This window comes from Trachypithecus francoisi, unplaced genomic scaffold, assembly GCF_009764315.1.
Source record: "Trachypithecus francoisi isolate TF-2019V2 unplaced genomic scaffold, Tfra_2.0 Lachesis_group16, whole genome shotgun sequence".
Taxonomy (NCBI): domain Eukaryota; kingdom Metazoa; phylum Chordata; class Mammalia; order Primates; family Cercopithecidae; genus Trachypithecus; species Trachypithecus francoisi.
The window spans coordinates 86091350-86110537 of record NW_022681461.1 but is presented as its reverse complement, the minus strand read 5'-3'; the positions used below and the strand labels follow the sequence as shown (position 1 = coordinate 86110537).

Sequence of the window (19188 nt, the reverse complement as noted above, 5' to 3'; positions counted from 1 at the left end):
ACCAGTGGGTCTTGACTCTTTATCCAGTTTGCCAGCCTTTGTCTTTTAATTGGGGCATTTAGCCCATTTACATTTATGGTTAATATTGTTTTGTATGAATTTGGTCCTGTTGTCATGATACTAGCTGCTTATTTTGTATATTAGTTGATAGTTTCTTCATAATATTGTTGGTCTTTATATTTTGATATCTCTTTGCAGTGGCTGGTACCAGGTTTTCCTTCCCATATTTAGTGCTTCCTTCAGGAGCTCTTGTGAGGCAGGCCTGGTGATGACAAAAATCCCTCAGCATGTGCTTATCTGTATAGGATTTTATTTCTCCTTCACTTATGAAACTTAGTTTGGCTGGATATGAAATTCTGAGTTGAAAATTCTTTTCTTTAAGAATGTTGAATATTGACCCCCACTCTCTTCTGGCTTGTAGGGTTTCTGCAGAGAGATCCACTGTTAGTCTGATGGGTTTCCCTTTCAAGGTAACCTTATCTTTCTCTCTGGCTGCGCTTAACATTTTTTTTCTTCATTTGAACCTTGGTGAATCTGATGATTATGTATCTTGGGGTTGCTCTTGAGGAGTATCTTAGTGGTGTTCTCTGTATTTCCTGAATTTGGATGTTGCCCTGTCTTGCTAGATTGGGGAAGTTCTCCTGTATAATATCCTGAATTGTGTTTTCCAACTTGGTTCCATTCTCCTCGTCACTTTCAGGTACACCAACGTAGGTTTGGTCTTTTCACATAGTCCCATATGTCTTGGAGGCTTTGTTCATTCCTTTTCATTCTTTTTCCTCTAACCTTGTCTTCATGCTTTATTTCATTAAGTTGATCTTCAATATCTGATATCATTTCCTCCACTTGATCGATTTGGCTATTGATACTTGTGTATGCTTCACGAAGTACTCGTGCTGTGTTTTTCAGTTTCATCAGGTCATTTATGTTCTTCTACAAAATGGATATTCTAGTTAGCAGTTCCTATAATCTTTTATCAAGGTTCTTAGCTTGCTTGCATTGGGTTAGAACATGCTCCTTTAGCTTGGAGGAGTTTGTTATTACCCACCTTCTGAAGCCTGCTTCTGTCAATTCCTCAAGCTCATTCTCTGTCCATTTTTGTTCCCTTGCTGGCAAGGACTTGTGATCTTTTGGAGGAGAAGAGGCATTCTGGTTTTTGGAATTTTCAGCATTTTTGCACAGGTTTTCCCTCATCTTCATGGATTTATCTACCTTTGATCTTTGATGCTGATGACCTTTGGATGGGATTTTTGTGTGGGTGTGCTTTTTGTTGATGTTAATGTTATTGCTTTCTGTTTGTTAGTTTTCCTCTCTTCTAAAGGTCTGCTGGAGTTCACTGGAAGTCTATTCCAGACCCTGTTTGCATGGGTATCACCAGCAGAGGCTGCAGAACAGTAAAGATTGCTACCTGTTCTTTCCTCTGGAAGCTTCGTCCCAGAGGGGCACCTGCTCGATTCCAGCCAGGGCTCTCCTCTCTGAGGTGTCTGCTGACCCCTGCTGGGAGGTGTCTCCCAGAGAGGAGGCACAGGGGTCAGGGACCCACTTGAGGAGGCAGTCTTTCCCTTAGCAGAGCTTGAGCACTGTGTTGGGAGATCTGCTGCTTTCTTCAGAGCTGGCAGGCAGGAACATTTAAGTCCGCTGAAGCTGTGCCCACAGCCACCCCTTCCCTGGGTGCTCTGTCCCAGGGAGATGGGAGTTTTATCTATAAGCCCCTGACTGGAACGGCTGCCTTTCTTTCAGAGATGCCCTGCCCAGAGTGGAAGAATCTAGAGAGGCAGTCTGGCTACAGTGGTTTGCCATGCTGTGGTGGGCTCTGCCCAGTTCGAACTTCCTGGAGGCTTTGTTTACCCTGTGAGGGGAAAACAGCCTACTCAAGCCTCAGTAATGGTGACGCCCCTCCCCTCACCAAGCTCAGGCATCCCAGGTTGACTTCAGACTGCTGTGCTGGCAGTGAGAATTTCAAGCTAGTGGATCTTAGCTTTCTGGACTCCGGGGAGGTGGGACCTGCTGAGCAAAACCACTTGGCTCCCTGGCTTCAGCCCCCTTTCCAGAGGAGTGAATGGTTTTATCTCCCTGGGATTCCAGGCGCCACTGGGGTATGAAAAAGAACTCCTGAAGCTAGCTCAATGTCTGCCCAAACAGCCACCCAGTTTGGTGCTTGAAACCCAGGGCCCTGGTGCTGTAGGCACCCTAGGGAATCTCCTAGTCTGCTGGTTCCAAACACCATGAAAAAAGTGTAGTATCTGGGCTGGATAGCACAGTCCTTTATGGCACTGTCCTTCACAGCTTCCCTTGACTAGGGGAGGGAGTTCCCTGATACTTTGCACTTCCCGGGTGAGGCAACGCCCTACCCTGCTTCTGCTCGCCATCTGTGGGCTGCACCCACTGTCTAACCAGTCCCAATGAGATGAACTGGGCACCACAGTTAGAAATGCAGAAATCACCCGCCTTCTGCGTTGGCCTCACTGGGAGCTGCAGACCAGAACTGTTCCTATTCAGCCATCTTGCTGAGTTGTCCTCTTGACTCTCTTTAGTATAGATCTTTCGGTGGTCAACTGTCTCTGGTTTTGTTTGTTTGTTTTTAGTTTTTTGTTTTTTTGGGACAGAGCCTTGTGCTGTCACAGGCTGGAGTGCAGCAGTGTGATTTCAGCTCACTGCAACCTCCGCATCCTGGATTCAAGTGATTCTCCTGCCTCATCCTCCTGAGTAGCTGGGACTACAGGTGCACGCCACCCCGCACAGCTAATTTTTATATTTTTAGTAGAGACAGAGTTTCACCATGTTGGCCAGACTGGTTTCAAACTGTTAGCCTCAAGTGATCCACCTACCTCAGCCTCCCAAAGTGCTGGGATTACAGGCATGAGCCACAACCCCCAGCCAACTCTCTCTTTTTAATTGTTAAGAATGTATGCCTCTTGAAAAAAAAATTATTATCCTGTATACATAGGCCTGGGAATCTATTTTTCTCAGCTCTTTCAGCGTAGTATTTTGCTACTTTCTGCCTTTTATTACTGCTCTTAAGGAGTCTGTTATTGGTATGTCATTTCTTTATGCATGATGTATCTTTTCTCTCAGGCTGCTTTTACATTTTACTCTTTGTTTGGCATTCTACAGTTTTACTACAGTGTGTCTAGGTGTGACCTTTTTAAAAAAATCCTGTTTGGTATACATTCTAATTATTGTATCTCAGTTCTGTCAAACATACATAGCTGTTATCCTTAAATATCACCTCTCCTTCATTCTCTTTACTCTTGCCTTTAGGGTCTCCAATTATATATATTTTAAGGCATTTTATCTAATCCTCCATGTCTTTTAACTTCTCTTTTATATTCTCATCTCCTTATCTCTTTCTGCTGCATTCTGGGTAATAACATCAGATCTGTCTTCCAGTTTTCTAAGTCTTCAAATAAGTCCAACCTGTTGCTTACCCTATCCATTGAACCTTTAATCTTAGTGATTAAATTTTTCACTTCTAAAAGTTCTATTTGGTTCCTTTTCAAATCTGCCTGGTAATTTCCATAATGCCTGCTACAGAGATCCAGTTGAAAAATTAATTAACGTTTTGAACTGTCCATTTACAGACATATCAAACTGAATCACTAATAAACACATGATTGAAAAATCTCAACCCCATTCATAAATGAACTGCAAGTTAAAATAGCAGTGAAATGTCTTTCATAACTATAAGGGAAAAATACAGTAAGCTTGATAATACCAAATGATTAATTTGTGCCAGCATGTAGGGAAATAAAAACTTTTACATATTGTCATGGCAATGTTAATTGGTAAGACCATTTGGAGAGTGATGTGACAATTTGAAGGTATTTGAAGATATCCTTCACCCCAGCAGTTCCCCTTCTAGGTATCTAGCCTATGGAAAAATCTCACACATGTGCTACAAGGGACATGTAAAGGAAACATTAATTGCAGCATTATTTGTAGTAGTGAAAAAAATGGGAATAGCCTAAATGTCCCTCAATAGGAAAATAGATAACTAAATCGTGGCTTATTCAAGCACCTCAATAACTAAACTAGTACCAACATAGATATCCAAAGTATAGTGTTGAAAGAAAGAATTTCCAAAGGATACACGTCCATTGCCATAATGTGAATATTGAAAACACACATACAAAATTCGTGTATGGTTTATGGATACATACATATATACAAAAGTATAAAACATACATCTCTAGTTGAACCATAACAGAAACAAAAGCATATCAGGCAAAATGTTGACTCCTTTTTGATCTAGATAATCAGTATGTAATGGTTATATTATTTTCTGTACTTTTTATAATTAAATATGAAAATAATTTTTTAAAGATTTAGACTTTGTACTTTTTCCATGATTTATCATTTGTGCTGAGAGAGAATGTAGAGATCTTATTTCGAAAATTCCTCAGTTAATTCTTGTGCCAGGCTGGGCACAGTGATTCACACCATAATCCCAGCATAATCCCAGAGGCTGAGGTAGGAGAATTGCTTGAGCCCAGGAATTAAAGACCAGCCTGAGCAACATGGCAAAACCCCATCTCTACAAAAAACAAAAGTTAGCCAGGTGTGATGGGGTGTGCCTGTAGTCCCAGCTACTTGGGAAGCTGAGACAGGAGGATTGCTTGAGCCCAGGAGTTTGAGGCTGCAGTGAGCTGTGATCATGCCACTGTACTCCAACCTGGGTGACAGAATGAGACCCTGTCTCTAAAAAAGAAAGAAAGAAAAAAATGCTTACACCAAATGTAGTTTATTGAGGATTCCATGTATGTCTGAAGTCTCTGGTTCCTTCAAATCAGGATGCTGCTCCAACGGAGTCTTTACTGAACTGGCAAGACTACGAGGGTCGAACTCCTCTTCACTTTGCAGTTGCTGATGGGAATGTGACCGTGGTTGATGTCTTGACCTCATATGAAAGCTGCAATATAACGTCTTATGATAACTTATTTCGAACCCCACTGCACTGGGCAGCTTTATTAGGTATGTGACTCAAAGGATCAACAGTAGATGAAACTGCATGAGTATAGGAATATTTCTATGCCTTCCCTTCCACTCTTTGCTCCCAACTCCTAGTTAATTATTTTGATTTCTAACTGATATGTTGTATTGTTTTATAAACTAAATTATAGTAATATAAATTTATTTTCTGTTAAATATTAGTTTTAATTTCAACATGTCTTAACTTTAAATTTTTGTTATAAAAGTAATTCATGGCCGGGCGCGGTGGCTCAAGCCTGTAATCCCAGCACTTTGGGAGGCCGAGACGGGTGGATCACGAGGTCAGGAGATCGAGACCATCCTGGCTAACACGGTGAAACCCCGTCTCTATTAAAAAATACAAAAAACTAGCCGGGCGAGGTGGCGGGCGCCTGTGGTCCCAGCTACTCGGGAGGCTGAGGCAGGAGAATGGCGTAAACCCGGGAGGCGGAGCTTGCAGTGAGCTGAGATCCGGCCACTGCACTCCAGCCTGGGCGACTAAGCGAGACTCTGTCTCAAAAAAAAAAAAAAAAAAAAAAAAAAAAGTAATTCATGTTTATTGATAACATGTAAATGTAACATAAACCTTTTCATATTCAGCACCTATATTTTTGGGGAGGAGGGCTTTAATTTTATGTTTGTGCTAATACTATGATATTTGAGTTTTTTTCTTTATATTTTCCTGAAATGCCTTTTAATTAACCTTTTTGAAGATCACTTTTATAGATGAGAGAGTGTATATATGTGTATGTTTTATGTGTATGTTGGATTTTTTTGTGTGTGGAGTCAATCTGAGAGTCTTTCTCTTTCAATGAAGGAATTTTACCCATTAGTAGTCATTGTTATAAGATAAATAATCAGGACTTTTTTTTTTCCTGCTATCCTGCTATTATTAGTGTTTTCAGTTTAACATTTTTTGTTTGTTTGTTTGTTTTGTTTTGTTTCCTGTTTCCTTTGCTTTCGGCTCTTTGGTATATGGATTAGATTTGTTGTTGTTATTTGGTTTTGAATTGTCTAACGTTTTAGGAGGATTTAGGTTCTATTAGTGGTTACTTTTAAATTTATCAAAAACTTTTTAAAGCCTGAATCAGAGTCAAGAGCAAAAATGCATCTATTGACTCCCACCTATTTAAGACAAAAAATTTAGCACAGATACTCATCACTCTTCTGGTACTTGTTAATATAATCTGAGATTTCCCCCTAATTATTATAATCTTGATCTTAATTTTTAAATTACACATTATCTTTTTTTAAAAAATGGTGTTTATGTGTGCATCCACTTTTACCACCAGATTTATAATTATTAGTCAGATTTCATCTTACATCCCTTTTTCTTTTTCCTCTGGATTCTGGGCTTACTTGGCAAATTTGTCTCCACATAACTAAATTGACTTTTTGTTCTATAAGTTTTGCTTTCTTTCTGCCTCCTATATAGATTGTATTTGGGGTTATATTTTTATTTCCTTGTCTTACCTATATTCCTTTTTATCTCATTTCATTTCCTTTTAACTTCCTTCCATTACTTTTTCATTTCACTCTGTTTTCTTCTTAGAATACCCTGTTTCTGTTTCATAGAAGCCATCTCTTTTTGCACTAAGTCGAGGATACCAGTTTCCTGAAATTTTCCTCTGGATCCTTCTCTAGATCATTTTCAGAGGTATGCTGTTTATCTTTCTGACAGTGCTTCTTTTTCACTTTCCTATAGTATGTTTTTATGTAGTCTTTACTGAATTTTTCCCTTTATTTCTCAAACAAAATGAAATGTGTTTAGAGTAACTATGTGGCACAGATTGTCTTTGATCCCACATTTATATTATGGAGAACTCCATCTTAGACCACTTCTGGAGAGCAGATAGATGAGCACAACTTCCACTCAAATTACTTTTCTCTGCCTGGCTTTTGTGCAGTATATCCTTGCTCTGCTAATGGGGCATCTTCTTCATTCTCCAATATCTGAAAACAATAGAGTGTATAAAATTTCAGATTTCCTATATATACTACTATCAGGTTTGCTCATTTTTTAGTATTTTCTACAGCTCTTCACTTGTGGAGATCACATCCTCCAGAATGCACTATATTGTCTTCATTGCTGCCTCATCATGCCTGCCCACTTGTTTTCTGAGATTTGAAATCACTGCCTAGATGTTATAAAATATAAATACAATAAAAGATTATGGGAAGGAGAATATAGGGATGGGAGGCCTCAGAGATAGAAGAGGTTGTATTATGGTTTGTCCACCTGAATAGAAGACAACAGCTACGCAGTTCTGTTTGGTTGGGCAATGGAACCTTGAGAGTAGGAGCAGTGAAGGCTAAGAGGGGTTGGCTCTAAAGCACCTTCCCCTCCTTTGCTTTAGGTAGCTTTATAAAATGAAGGGAATGCGATGAGATGATGCCTAATATAGTTTTTTCTCAGTCTGACAAGTATACTTAATTCATTCCTACCTGATTGAAGCATTAAGTTTTTAGTAAGTTTTCATTCTGTTCTACCTCATATTAATATGTTAGTGAGAAGTTAGAAGAGGCTGCATTGGGGGCTGCTGTTCAGAAACCATTGTGAATGCTGTATTATGTGTCAGTGAATTGTCTTACCTTTTTCATTTAAATAGATTATAAATTAATTAACGTCCTTTATAAGTGATAATTACCTTTTTGTGTCTTTTCTCAGGCCATGCACAGATTGTCCATCTCCTTTTAGAAAGAAATAAGTCTGGAACTATCCCATCTGACAGCCAAGGAGCCACACCTTTGCACTATGCTGCTCAGAGTAACTTTGCTGTGAGTAAAACAAGACAATGCTCTTTTTTTCTTAGTGAAAACTTTTATTTTTATATAATCATAGAATCATATGTAGTTGAAGGAAATAATACAACAAGATTTCATGTACCCTGCACCTAGTTCACTCTTTTTTTTTCTTTCTTTAGTTTTCCAATAAGCTTTTTGCACTCCTACACCTAATTCACTCTAACGGTAACATCCAATACAATATCATAAACAGGAAATTGACATTGATACAATCCACTGATCTTATTCAGCTTTTCCCAGATTTACTTAGACTCATTTGTCTGTTTTTATGTATCAATTATCTTTTAACAATGGTTCATGCTGTTCACTCTGTGATGCAAGTGATAGTCTAAGGTTTTTTGTTTGTTTTTTTTTAGGTTGTTAGTCACATCTGAAGTTTTATACAGTTTTGATTTTAATGTTAAGCGTAACATTTTACTTTACAGTAAGAATACTTCATCTTTGGCCGGGCGCGGTGGCTCAAGCCTGTAATCCCAGCACTTTGGGAGGCCGAGACGGGCGGATCACGAGGTCAGGAGATCGAGACCATCCTGGCTAACACAGTGAAACCCCGTCTCTACTAAAAATACAAAAAAACTAGCCGGGCGAGGTGGCGGGCGCCTGTAGTCCCAGCTACTCGGGAGGCTGAGGCAGGAGAATGGCGTAAACCCGGGAGGCGGAGCTTGCAGTGAGCTGAGATCCGGCCACTGCACTCCAGTCCGGGCGACAGAGCGAGACTCCGCCTCAAAAAAAAAAAAAAAAAAAAAAATACTTCATCTTTGTATTACTTTTATAGCACTAAGAACATCTTAGTGTTCAGCCATGTGTAATTGTCCTTAAAGCAGTGTGGCAAGGCTTTGGAACTAGAACAATCTCAGCTAGAATCCTGTCTGTGCAGTTTGCTAAACTGCATTATTACCTTACACAAGTTTCTTAATCTTAGTTTCTTCATATGTAAGATGAGGATAATTATACCTTTTCTTTCAGGATTGTTGTAAAGATTAGAGAAAATTTATGGCAAGTGCCTGCTGTATACCTTGGCATAGAGCACGTACTCAAGAAATAGAATGTACTCTCATTACTACTAGTGTTGATAATTATGTATATTATACATCTGAGAATGCAAAAATGAATTATTTCCAAAAATACTGAATATTATTCATAGTTCTTCCCCTCCCCTTTCTCATCCATTATGTCCCCAGTCCACCCCGCAACATGATAGTGTCTAGGCTACTTCAGCTTCCTGAGTATGAATGGCCATCAAGAACCAGATTCATCCAAGGATGCACACGTTAAAACAGATTTTGCTGCCTTCTACATTGATATGCATAGTGAAACCCTTAGTTTCATTAAATTATAATAATACTATCAGGTCAGGCATGGTAGCTCACGCCTGTAATCCCAGCACTTTGGGAGGCCGAGATGGGCAGATCACCTAAGGTCTGGAGTTCGAGAACATGCCAACATGGTGGAAACACTGTTTCTACTAAAAATACAAAAATTAGCCGGGCAAGGTGACTGGTGCCTGTAGTCCCAGCTACTTGGGAGGCTGAGGGAGGAGAATCGCTTGAACCTGGGAGGCGGAGGTTGCAGTGAGCCAAGATAGTGCCACTGCACTCCAGCCTGGGTGACAGAGCAAGACTTCATCTCAAAAATAAATAAATAAATACATAAATAAATAGTACTATCATCAAGCATAGTATAATTTCATCTTCGTGACCTCTCCAAATGCTCTGTTAAATACTCAGATCTCTAAAATATCTTATCTTCACACCCTTCCTGACTCTGGTATCCAGAACAACTATTCCTCTAATCCTTGCTTCTTGGTATTCCTAACAACTTATTCAGTTTACCACCTAGAGTTTTGACAAATCATTATCTGTTATCACCTAACAAAGCAGTATTTTAGGAGGTTTTTTTTATTACAAATAGGTAGGAAATTAACTTGACCCAGCCTAGTCAATCTATGGAAATCACAGCTCAACCCATAAATCAACACAAGGCTATTAGATATGTTATCCCCTGTTTATAGAAAACAAAACAAAACAAAGCAAGGTTCCATGAGATTAAATGACTTGCTCATGGGCTTTAACCCAAAACTTAGACTCCAAATTTAATATATATACAAACACCAATAATTAAATAGGTGTGCTAATGGAAACAAGAAAGAATGGTAGAACATTATTATTTATGATGATTCAGTAATATGATATAATAATTTTATTCAAAGAAATATTTTGTTGGATAATCTGCCAATTCCAGAGTTGATTTTTAATAATTATACAAATTATGTAAGCTCAGTTTCAAGTTCCTTGATCTCGTTGTCGTCTAATAACTGACAAGAAATTGCAATTCGCTCCTTGAAAACTATGGACACATTCCCCTACACATACAGAGCCCTGTAAACATTCATCATTAAGTAAAAACATACTCAGCAAAGAAATGTTTGCAAATTAGTAAAAGAAAACAAAGCAAAAAATCACAAACTTTTAAAATTCATTTCTTTATTCAAATATATTTAATATGCTTAATAAACATATACATTAGACTTTAGGAACAGTAAGTTATTATACCTCAGTAACTCAACAAATAGTCTTAAAAGTAGAAAGCAGTGTGTGATGCTGTGGAAGGAGTGCTGTTATTTAACCCTGGATTCTTCCTTTATCTGCCACCAATATTTATATGACCTTGGAACCTAAATTTCTTCATCTGTAAAATAAGGAACTGGATTAGATGAGCTCTTGAATTCTTCTTTCTGTAAAATACTGAGAGTCAACATTTTATACATTTTTCGTCAGCTCACAGCCTCCAGCATTTTTTGTCTGAAACTCTTTTACCTCAATTCAATCAAAAGTTTCTATGATCTTTCTAAAAGTTTATATGAGTCTGAGTTCTGAGGAAAGAAGCAATTTAAAATGCTGGAATATTAACCCCCATTAAAATTGTGAGGCACTAATAGAATTGTCAAGGTCCTAATTTTTTTTGTTGCTGTTGTTTTTGTTTTTTTTGTTTTGTTTTGTTTTTGTTTTTGTTTGAGATGGAGTCTCACTCTGTTGCCCAGTCTGGAGTGCAAGGATGTGATCTCGGCTCACTGCAACCTCCGTCTCCCAAGTTCAATCAATTCCCCTGCCTCAACCTCCCAAGTAGCTGGGACTACAGGCACGTGCCACCATGCCTGGCTAATTTTTTTATATTTTAGTAGAGACAGGGTTTCACCATGTTGGCCAGGATGCTCTCAATCTCCTGACCTTGTGATCCGCCCACCTCGGCCTCCCAAAGTGCAGGGATTATACGTGTGAGCCACCGCATACGGGCCAGTCCTAATTTTTGTGTGATTCCATAAAAGAAGGACAATTCAGTAATAAAGGAATTGCTGAATAAATATTTGTTTTACTGAATTGAGCACTGCATTTCTCAGTAACCATCAATCAGTATTCAATAAATGCATTAACCATTTTAAAAATGTTTAGTAACTAATCACATAATTCCAGTTTGTTCCTGGATTTAAGGCAAAAGCAAACAAACAAAAAACACAATGAGAGAATGCAGAACCTTCTCTGGAGGCATGCCTGAATAGATGGGTCTTGTGTAAAATGTCCAAGAAAACATGTATTTTATGGCCGGGTACAGTGGTTCATGCCTGTAATTCCAGCACTTTGGGAGGCCAAGATGGACGGATCACTTGAGGTCAGGAATTCAAGATCAGCTGGACCAACATGGTAAAACCCCGTCTCTACTAATAATACAAAAATTAACCGGGTGTAGTGGCACTCAGCTACTCGGGAGGCTGAGGCAGGAGAATCACTTGAATGCAGGAGGTGGAGGTTGCAGTGAGCCGAGATGGCACCAGTGCATTCCAGCATTCCACCCTGGGCAACAGAGTGAGACTCCCTCAGGAAAGAAAGAAAGAAGAAAGAAAGAAAGAAAGAAAGAAGAGAGAGAGAGAGAGAGAGAGAGAGAGGGAGGGAGGGAGGGAGGGAGGGGCAGGGAGGGAAGAGAAGAGAAGAGAAGGGAAGAGAGAAGAGAGAAATAGAAAGAAGTATTTAAATTTTGTTCATTAATAAATAAAACACTGAATACTTCTGAGTTTTGTAACTGTCACTCAAACAATGACCTATAAAGTTTCCAAACTTGATTGAAGATGATTACTTTCCATTTTGAGGATGTTGAATGGGAGAGTTAGGTTATGTTTGTGAAGTGTTACGGACACTACAACTAATTTGTAAGGACAGAGGATTGTTATCTTTGATGAAAATTGTAGTTCTGTCATTAATAAAAAGATAATTTAATTTAATTCAAAAGCAAGGGGAAAATGCTTTGCTTCTTAATGGAAGTGACATGTTATTATATGACTTTATTACCATAGAAAATACTACTGTTTTGTCTCCATTTTTTAAATCAAGTTTTCTTACAGGAAACAGTTAAAGTGTTTTTAAAACATCCTTCAGTGAAAGATGATTCAGACCTAGAAGGAAGAACATCCTTTATGTGGGCAGCTGGCAAAGGCAGTGACGATGTCCTTAGGACTATGCTGAGCTTAAAATCGGACATTGATATTAACATGGCTGACAAATATGGAGGTACAGGTGAGAACTGGTAGACACATTCAATTTGCTTTAATTCAAGTTCCAAAGTGTAGATGTTGCTATAAAACTTGTAAAATAGCAACTTGAAATCTTTGTTCCTAATCTAATATTGTTTGACTTTGGTCTTCGGTTTTAAGTTTGGGTTTGCCAGGATATCACTCCAAAGGCTTTATTTCTTCAGTATTATGGCTAAGATTAGCATATGTTTCTACCAAATGAATGGTTGCATTTGGTTTAAAACCCTGGTTGCTCCTTAGACATGATTACGGGGACTCTTCTGATCATTTATCTTTTTGTAAAAAAAACAAAACCTATACTTTAAAACTATCCATATTTAATTGTCATTAATTATATTTTCAAAAATTTAGAATTATATTTAAGGAATGCACACATCTAAGTGTATTCTCAGCAGTCTCCTTTACTGTGCTCTTTTCTCGGGTTTGAATAGCGTTACCACATCCTGAATCTCCCATTTTTAGAGATAACCCCCCATGGCTCTAGAAGCTTCAAAGCTTCAAATCAACCTTGCTTGAAAAACTCTTACTAGATGCTTATTTTAATTTCTTTCTCTAATAGGAGAGGCCTTTACCTATGTGTTGGTTAATGAAAGGTAAAGTTTTTCAGCCTCAGTGTCAACTTGGAGGTCTCTTCCTTGTGTACTGTATCCTACTTACAACTCAGAAAGAGAAGGAGAAATCACATACTGCTACAATAACACTGAATAGAATAAAAAATAAGTGATGGGCTTCTCCACGTTATGTTTTTTTATTTGTAGAAACATGCTAGAGCCATTTGCATCTACTGTTATCCTGAATAAGATTTTTCTTGGCCACCAAAACTATTGATGCAACAGTAGGGAGAGAGAAGGGAGGGGAGTTGCTTTACTTAAAATCTCCCTCCCTGTACCAAGACAACCACAGCCTCAAAAAAAAATATTTTAAGAAGACAATTCAATTTTATGATAAAGACTTTAACTTTCAAAAGTATTTCTCTATCAAAGCCTTACAGCAGATCTTAAATTTCTTTTTTTTTTTGAAATGGAGTCTCAGTCTGTCACCCAGGCTGGAGTGCAGTGGCATGATCTTGGCTCACTGCAACCTCTGCCTTCCAAGTTCAAGCAAATCTCTTGCCTCAGCCTCCCAACTAGCTGGGACTACAGGCATATGCCACCACGCCTGGCTAATTTTTTTTTCTTTTTGTATTTGAGTGGAAATGGGGTTTCACTGTGTTGCCCAGGCTGGTCTTGAACTTCTGAGCTCAAGCAATCAACCTGCCTCGGCCTCCCAAAGTACTGGCATTACGGGTGTGAGCCACCATGCCGGGCCAGCAGATCTTAAATTTCTTAAGGGGCATAGTGCAGACACAATGGATATTGACTTTATAAATGATCTGAACATTTAATTTTTTGTCAGGTTTCCATTATATATTCTTCCACTTTATCACTAACTTTGATTTTAGTTTAACTTTTTCAGGTATTTGAATAAGGTATGGGCAAGGATACTTGCACTCTTTGACCAAAAGTATCTTTCTCATATGCACCGTGGTTGAAGTTCAGACATAAATTCTTCTCAGACTCATTAATTTGCTGGTTTCTTTCTTCTGTGGGGATTTTATTATGTCAGAGATGCCTTCCTGACATGTCTTTTCTGTGAAAGTGAGTTCTTCTCTATCATCCCTCTACAAGGATTTTTTTTTCCTTCCCATTAAAAAGAGGTGTTACCAATAGCAATATATGGACATTAATTGGATCCTGACTCAAATAAATAAACTATAAAAAATGTTACAGCGATCGGGAAAATGTCAATATTATTGAACATTACAGAATTTCTGTTAGTATTTTTTAGGTGTGATAACAGCATTATGGTTTTACCATGATCCAGCTATTGTCTCTCAGCTTCGTGTTTATCCTTTTGTCCTTTCTTTGCAGTGGTGGGCCTGGGGCTCTGCAAATCACATTTCCCCTTTGCCACAGGTGCTCTTTTAGAGTCCACCAATAGGGAGCATTGGAGGGAGACTGGAAGACTGGAAGAGGGACAAGGGATTACATCTTTCTGTTTGCGTCCTGCTCTTGCTTTTTTCTTGTTTTCTTTTTTTAGAAAAAAAAGTAAAATAATAATAATAATAATAGATGGGATCTCACTATGTTGCCCAGGCTGGTCTCAAACTCCTGGGCTCAAGCAATCCTCCCACCTCAGCTTCCCAAAGTGCTTGGATTACAGGTGTGAGCCACCACGTCTGGCCTGTTGTTGTTTTTATTTCCTGCTATGGTCAGCATCACCCTAGGAATGCTTCTTCAACACAGCAATACTTGATTTCAGCAAAAACAGTTCACTCTACAGGTTTCCAACATTCACAGTGTCAGCCTCTGTGCACCCTTGTCAGACACAACAGCACCAGCCAAGCAGAGCCATTCCTCAGAGGTTGAGTTTTCATTCTTCAGGGCTCTTCTAAGCTTTTAGGTTTCAATAATTTCATCCTCTTCTTTATGTACTCCAGTGCCAGGATTGGTAGCTATTTCTTGCATTTGCTACCTCCGTGGAACCTTAGTGTTTTCTTTCTGCCTTTTCATTTCTTCAATACAAAGCCAGCAATTATTTATACTGAATTCCATCTATTATATCTGGTATGGTTTCCGTCTTCTGACTGGATCCTAACTGACACAGTGAGGTGTTTAAAAAAAGAATCCTTGTTTTTCAAAGATACTAAAATATTTACAGATGAAATGATATGACTCTATAATTTTTTTCAAAACAATCAGAAGTAGAGGAAATGAATCATGGTTAAATAAAACAAGATTAGCCATGTACTGATAATTGTTGAAGCTGGGTAATAGCTATATTGAGTTCACTGGACAATTGTCTGCTTTTGAATATGTTTGAAGGTTTCCATAATATAAAGTTACATTTAAAAAAATTAAGTTTCTATATAAACTTGCAGTACTTTTCAAAGAGGGAGTAATGCTTGACCTAAGGTTATTTTTAAATAAAGAAAATTCAGGCCAGGTGCAGTGGCTCACGCCTGTAAACCCAGCACTTTGGGAGGCCGAGGTGGGTAGATCATTTGAGGTCAGGAGTTCGAGACCAGCCTGGCCAACATGGTGAAACCCCACCTGTACTAAAAATACAAAATTAGCTGGGCATAGTGGTGGGCACCTGTAGTTCCAGCTACTCTGGAGGCTGAGACAGGAGAATCACTTGAACCCAGGAGGTGGAAGTTGCAGTGAGCCGAGATCATGCTACTACACTCCAGCCTGGGCAACAGAGTGAGACTCTGTCTCAAATAAATAAATAAGTATAAAGTAAATTCAAATAGTTATAAGTGGGGGATTTCCTTTAATATGATCATTGATTTTATCTGTTACTTAATTGAAATTTTATCTTTTTAAAAAATTTGATATTGATGTTATCTATAGAGTATATTTCATACTGGATGCCACATCACAGAATTGTAGCATTTCAGAATTAGAAGTCACCGTAAAACTAAATCTAGCCCAGGGTTTTCCAAACCATGTTCTTCATAACAACAGTTTTCTATAAAGGTACCTGAAATACTTAGCTGAGGGAATAGACAGTCGAGTGGGTAATGCTCCAATTCTGATTTAGTCAGAACCACTCAACTCTTCCTTGTTTTATAAATTTTCATTTGGGGGAAAAGGGTTCTTATGCTCTTAAAATGTGAAATCACTGAAATATAGATGTTATATGATGCTTTCATCTGCCTTATGATATTCTCAGCAGTGGTCTTTCAGCCTCTTGTTGCACAGCTCCAATATAGAAAACTCACTACTGCCATCTTAACTCTATTAGAATGTTCTTCCTTATACTGAGCCAAAATTTGTCAAACTGAATGTTCTACCCTGTGCTATCTTCCATGTGATAGCACTTCAGATATTTGAAGTTACTCATGCCTGTCTGAATCTTGTCTAGGTCAAACTAACATTCAGCCATTTAGGTCAGTGGTTCCCAAATTCAAGAATGGCATAAGAATTACTAGAGGTATTTGTTTAAATTCAGATTCCCAGGCTACATGGACAGAGATTCTATGTCAAATCCTGTAGCAAGTCCTGTTGACTCCACCTCCAAAACATGTTCTAAATCATTCTATTTCTCTCCATCTCCATTCCAACCACCCTAGTCAGACCACCATCATTTTTCACTCAGTCTACTGCCAAAATGTTTACTGGTCTCCCTGCTTATATTTTAATCTATTACAAATACATTCTCCTCAGAACAGCTAGAGTCATCTGTTTAAAGCATAAATCAGATAATATCACTCCACTACATAAAGCTCTTCAAATGTCTTCCATCACTGACCGATAGGACCATTTGTGATCTGGCCTTTTCTACCTTTCTGACTTACTCCACTGTCACTTACTGTGCTGCAACTACCCTTCCTTCCTTAAACACACACAGTCATTCGTGTCCTGTACTAACTCTTCCTTTGCTCAATAAATAAATAAAACAAGATTAGCCATGTATTGATAATTGTTGAAGCTGGGTGATAGCTATATTGAGTTCACTGGACCATTGTCTACTTTTGAATATGTTTGAAGGTTTCTGTAATATAAAATTACATTAAAAAATTAAGTTTCTATAGAAACTTGCACCGCTTTTCAAAGTGGGCGTAACAATAGTTAAGTTCAAGGTTATTTTTATTTTATTTTATTTTTTGAGACGGAGTCTCACTCTGTCTTTTTCGTGGTTCAGGTCTCAACTTAAACATCCACTCTATGCAAAGCCATCTGTAACCACCAATCAAAAGTAGTCCCTCAGTGATTCTACATATCAAAACAGTTTTTATTACTTTAATTATATCAATTATCATTATATGATACTTCATTGATGGAGAATTGTTTTGTTTTGCTTTCCTTCCTAGAATGTAACCTTATCTATTGTGTTCCATGCTAAACATCCAACATTATAATACTACTCAGCCCAAAAATCTGCATCCCAGGTTTGCTCCATGGATCACCCTTTATGAAAAAGACACTGTTCTAGGCCTTATAGAGCCATAATACTTAGAACTGGCCCAGGCATCTGAAGTGTTACTTTGGCTAATTCAAACCTATAGAGGGATGACATAAGCCAAGCATTACAGTGGAGTAACATAGGCAGGAGTCAGTGTAACATGAAACACATTTAATCAAAATTACTCTTTAAAACCTCTGGAAGGCACAAGAGAGGAGGCCATATTCCATCTCAGTGTTTCTCCAGTGAAGCAAATTCCTGTTTCTTTTCTTTTCTTTTCTTTTTTTGAGATGAGTTCTTCCTATTTTCTCCAGACTAGTCTAGACCTCTTGGATTCAAGCAGTCCTCCTGCCTCAGCCTCCCAAGTAGCTGGGACTATAGACATGTGCCACCTCGCTGTTTCTTAAATTGAGCCCTGGGGAAGTAGCTGGCTTGTATTTGGAGTGATGTTGTATTAAAAATGCACTCAATGCAGCAAGATGTACATACTTTTCAGTACCACTGGGGTACGCAAGCCAATTGAAGGAACAGCACATTTAACCAATGGAAGGAACAGTCTATTGATGTCTCCAGTCACATGATCCCTTAGGGACATATGCTTATTGAGTGGGTTGTTGGGCAGAATTGTGTACATCATTTAAATCAGTTCTCTTTGTATTGTTTTCTTGCTGTCTTGAAAGAGAAAAAGAGAAAACTAATAGCTGAAAAGAGAAAACTAGTAGCTTAGAAGAGGATACCATTTCAGACCAACAGGATGGAAAGGAAGAAAATAGCAAGAAGAGAAAGGTAGAAGGAAAGGGGAAAGTGTGAGTGATACATATGCATAGGGAGGAAGGCACAATCTAAAAAAGCAAAAAATAAATTAGGGAATCCTTAAAATTGAGATTGCATTTATTCAAAATGATGGGGAAATCAAGAGAAGAAAGGACATATGATAATTTAAAAGGTGAAGTTGTTACTGACTAATTCATCACTTTCTTTTGGTTCCCTTTTAGCTTTGCATGCTGCTGCCCTTTCTGGCCATGTCAGCACCGTGAAGTTATTACTGGAAAATAATGCTCAAGTAGATGCTACTGACGTTATGAAACATACTCCACTTTTCCGAGCCTGTGAGATGGGACACAAAGATGTGATTCAGACACTCATTAAAGGTGGGTTAATAACAGTACTCCTAATAAGTCTCTCTTAACAGGTAGGAATTCTTGCATACTCTGTTTGAGATAAAGCTATCCTTACCAGAAAGCTGTACAAGTACAAGGATGAAGGGATGATCACCCAACATGGTGTGAGGAACCTCAAGTTCCACTCCTAGCTCCACTTGTTGGGAGTTGCTTGATATAGGAAAAGTCACTTCACCTGCCTGATCCTCAATTTTATTTTATATAAAGGGAGAGTGACTCCTAGCCAGTCCAGTTTACAAGCTTATTGTGAAAATCTGAAGTAGACAATGTATGTGGAAGCATTTCCACAAGAATAAAGCATTTAAGGAACAGTTGTTATTATTTGACTTCTATTCATTTTAATAAATGCATTTAAGGAAGAATTGTGGTTTTTTTACTTCTATTCATTTTAATAAATGCTCTTTCTATTATACATTTTCATTATATTTGTGCTTTTCCAGGTGGAGCAAGAGTAGATCTAGTTGACCAAGATGGACATTCTCTTCTACATTGGGCAGCACTGGGAGGAAATGCTGATGTTTGCCAAATATTAATAGAAAATAAGATCAATCCAAATGTTCAGGATTATGCAGGAAGAACCCCTTTGCAGTGTGCTGCATACGGAGGCTATATCAACTGCATGGCAGTTCTCATGGAAAATAATGCAGACCCTAACATTCAAGACAAAGAGGTAGAAATTCTATGTCTTTTCTATATTAAGTT

General features: G+C 38.4%; 1 protein-coding gene across 10 annotated transcripts in view; it reads left to right on the top strand.

Moving 5' to 3' along the window:
* INVS (inversin) overlaps positions 1-19188 on the top strand; it is a 236276-nt gene that overhangs the window by 167631 nt on the left and 49457 nt on the right. For 8 of the 10 annotated variants that reach the window (XM_033237974.1, XM_033237972.1, XM_033237970.1 and 5 more), the window contains 5 exons: positions 4791-4971; positions 7637-7746; positions 12167-12338; positions 18301-18456; positions 18927-19156. In XM_033237974.1, the coding sequence (XP_033093865.1) occupies positions 4791-4971; positions 7637-7746; positions 12167-12338; positions 18301-18456; positions 18927-19156 (849 nt within the window). Of the gene's footprint in view, positions 1-4790; positions 4972-7636; positions 7747-12155; positions 12339-18300; positions 18457-18926; positions 19157-19188 lie in introns of all 10 variants that reach the window. The other 2 variants (XM_033237976.1, XM_033237975.1) reach the window with 2 other exon arrangements.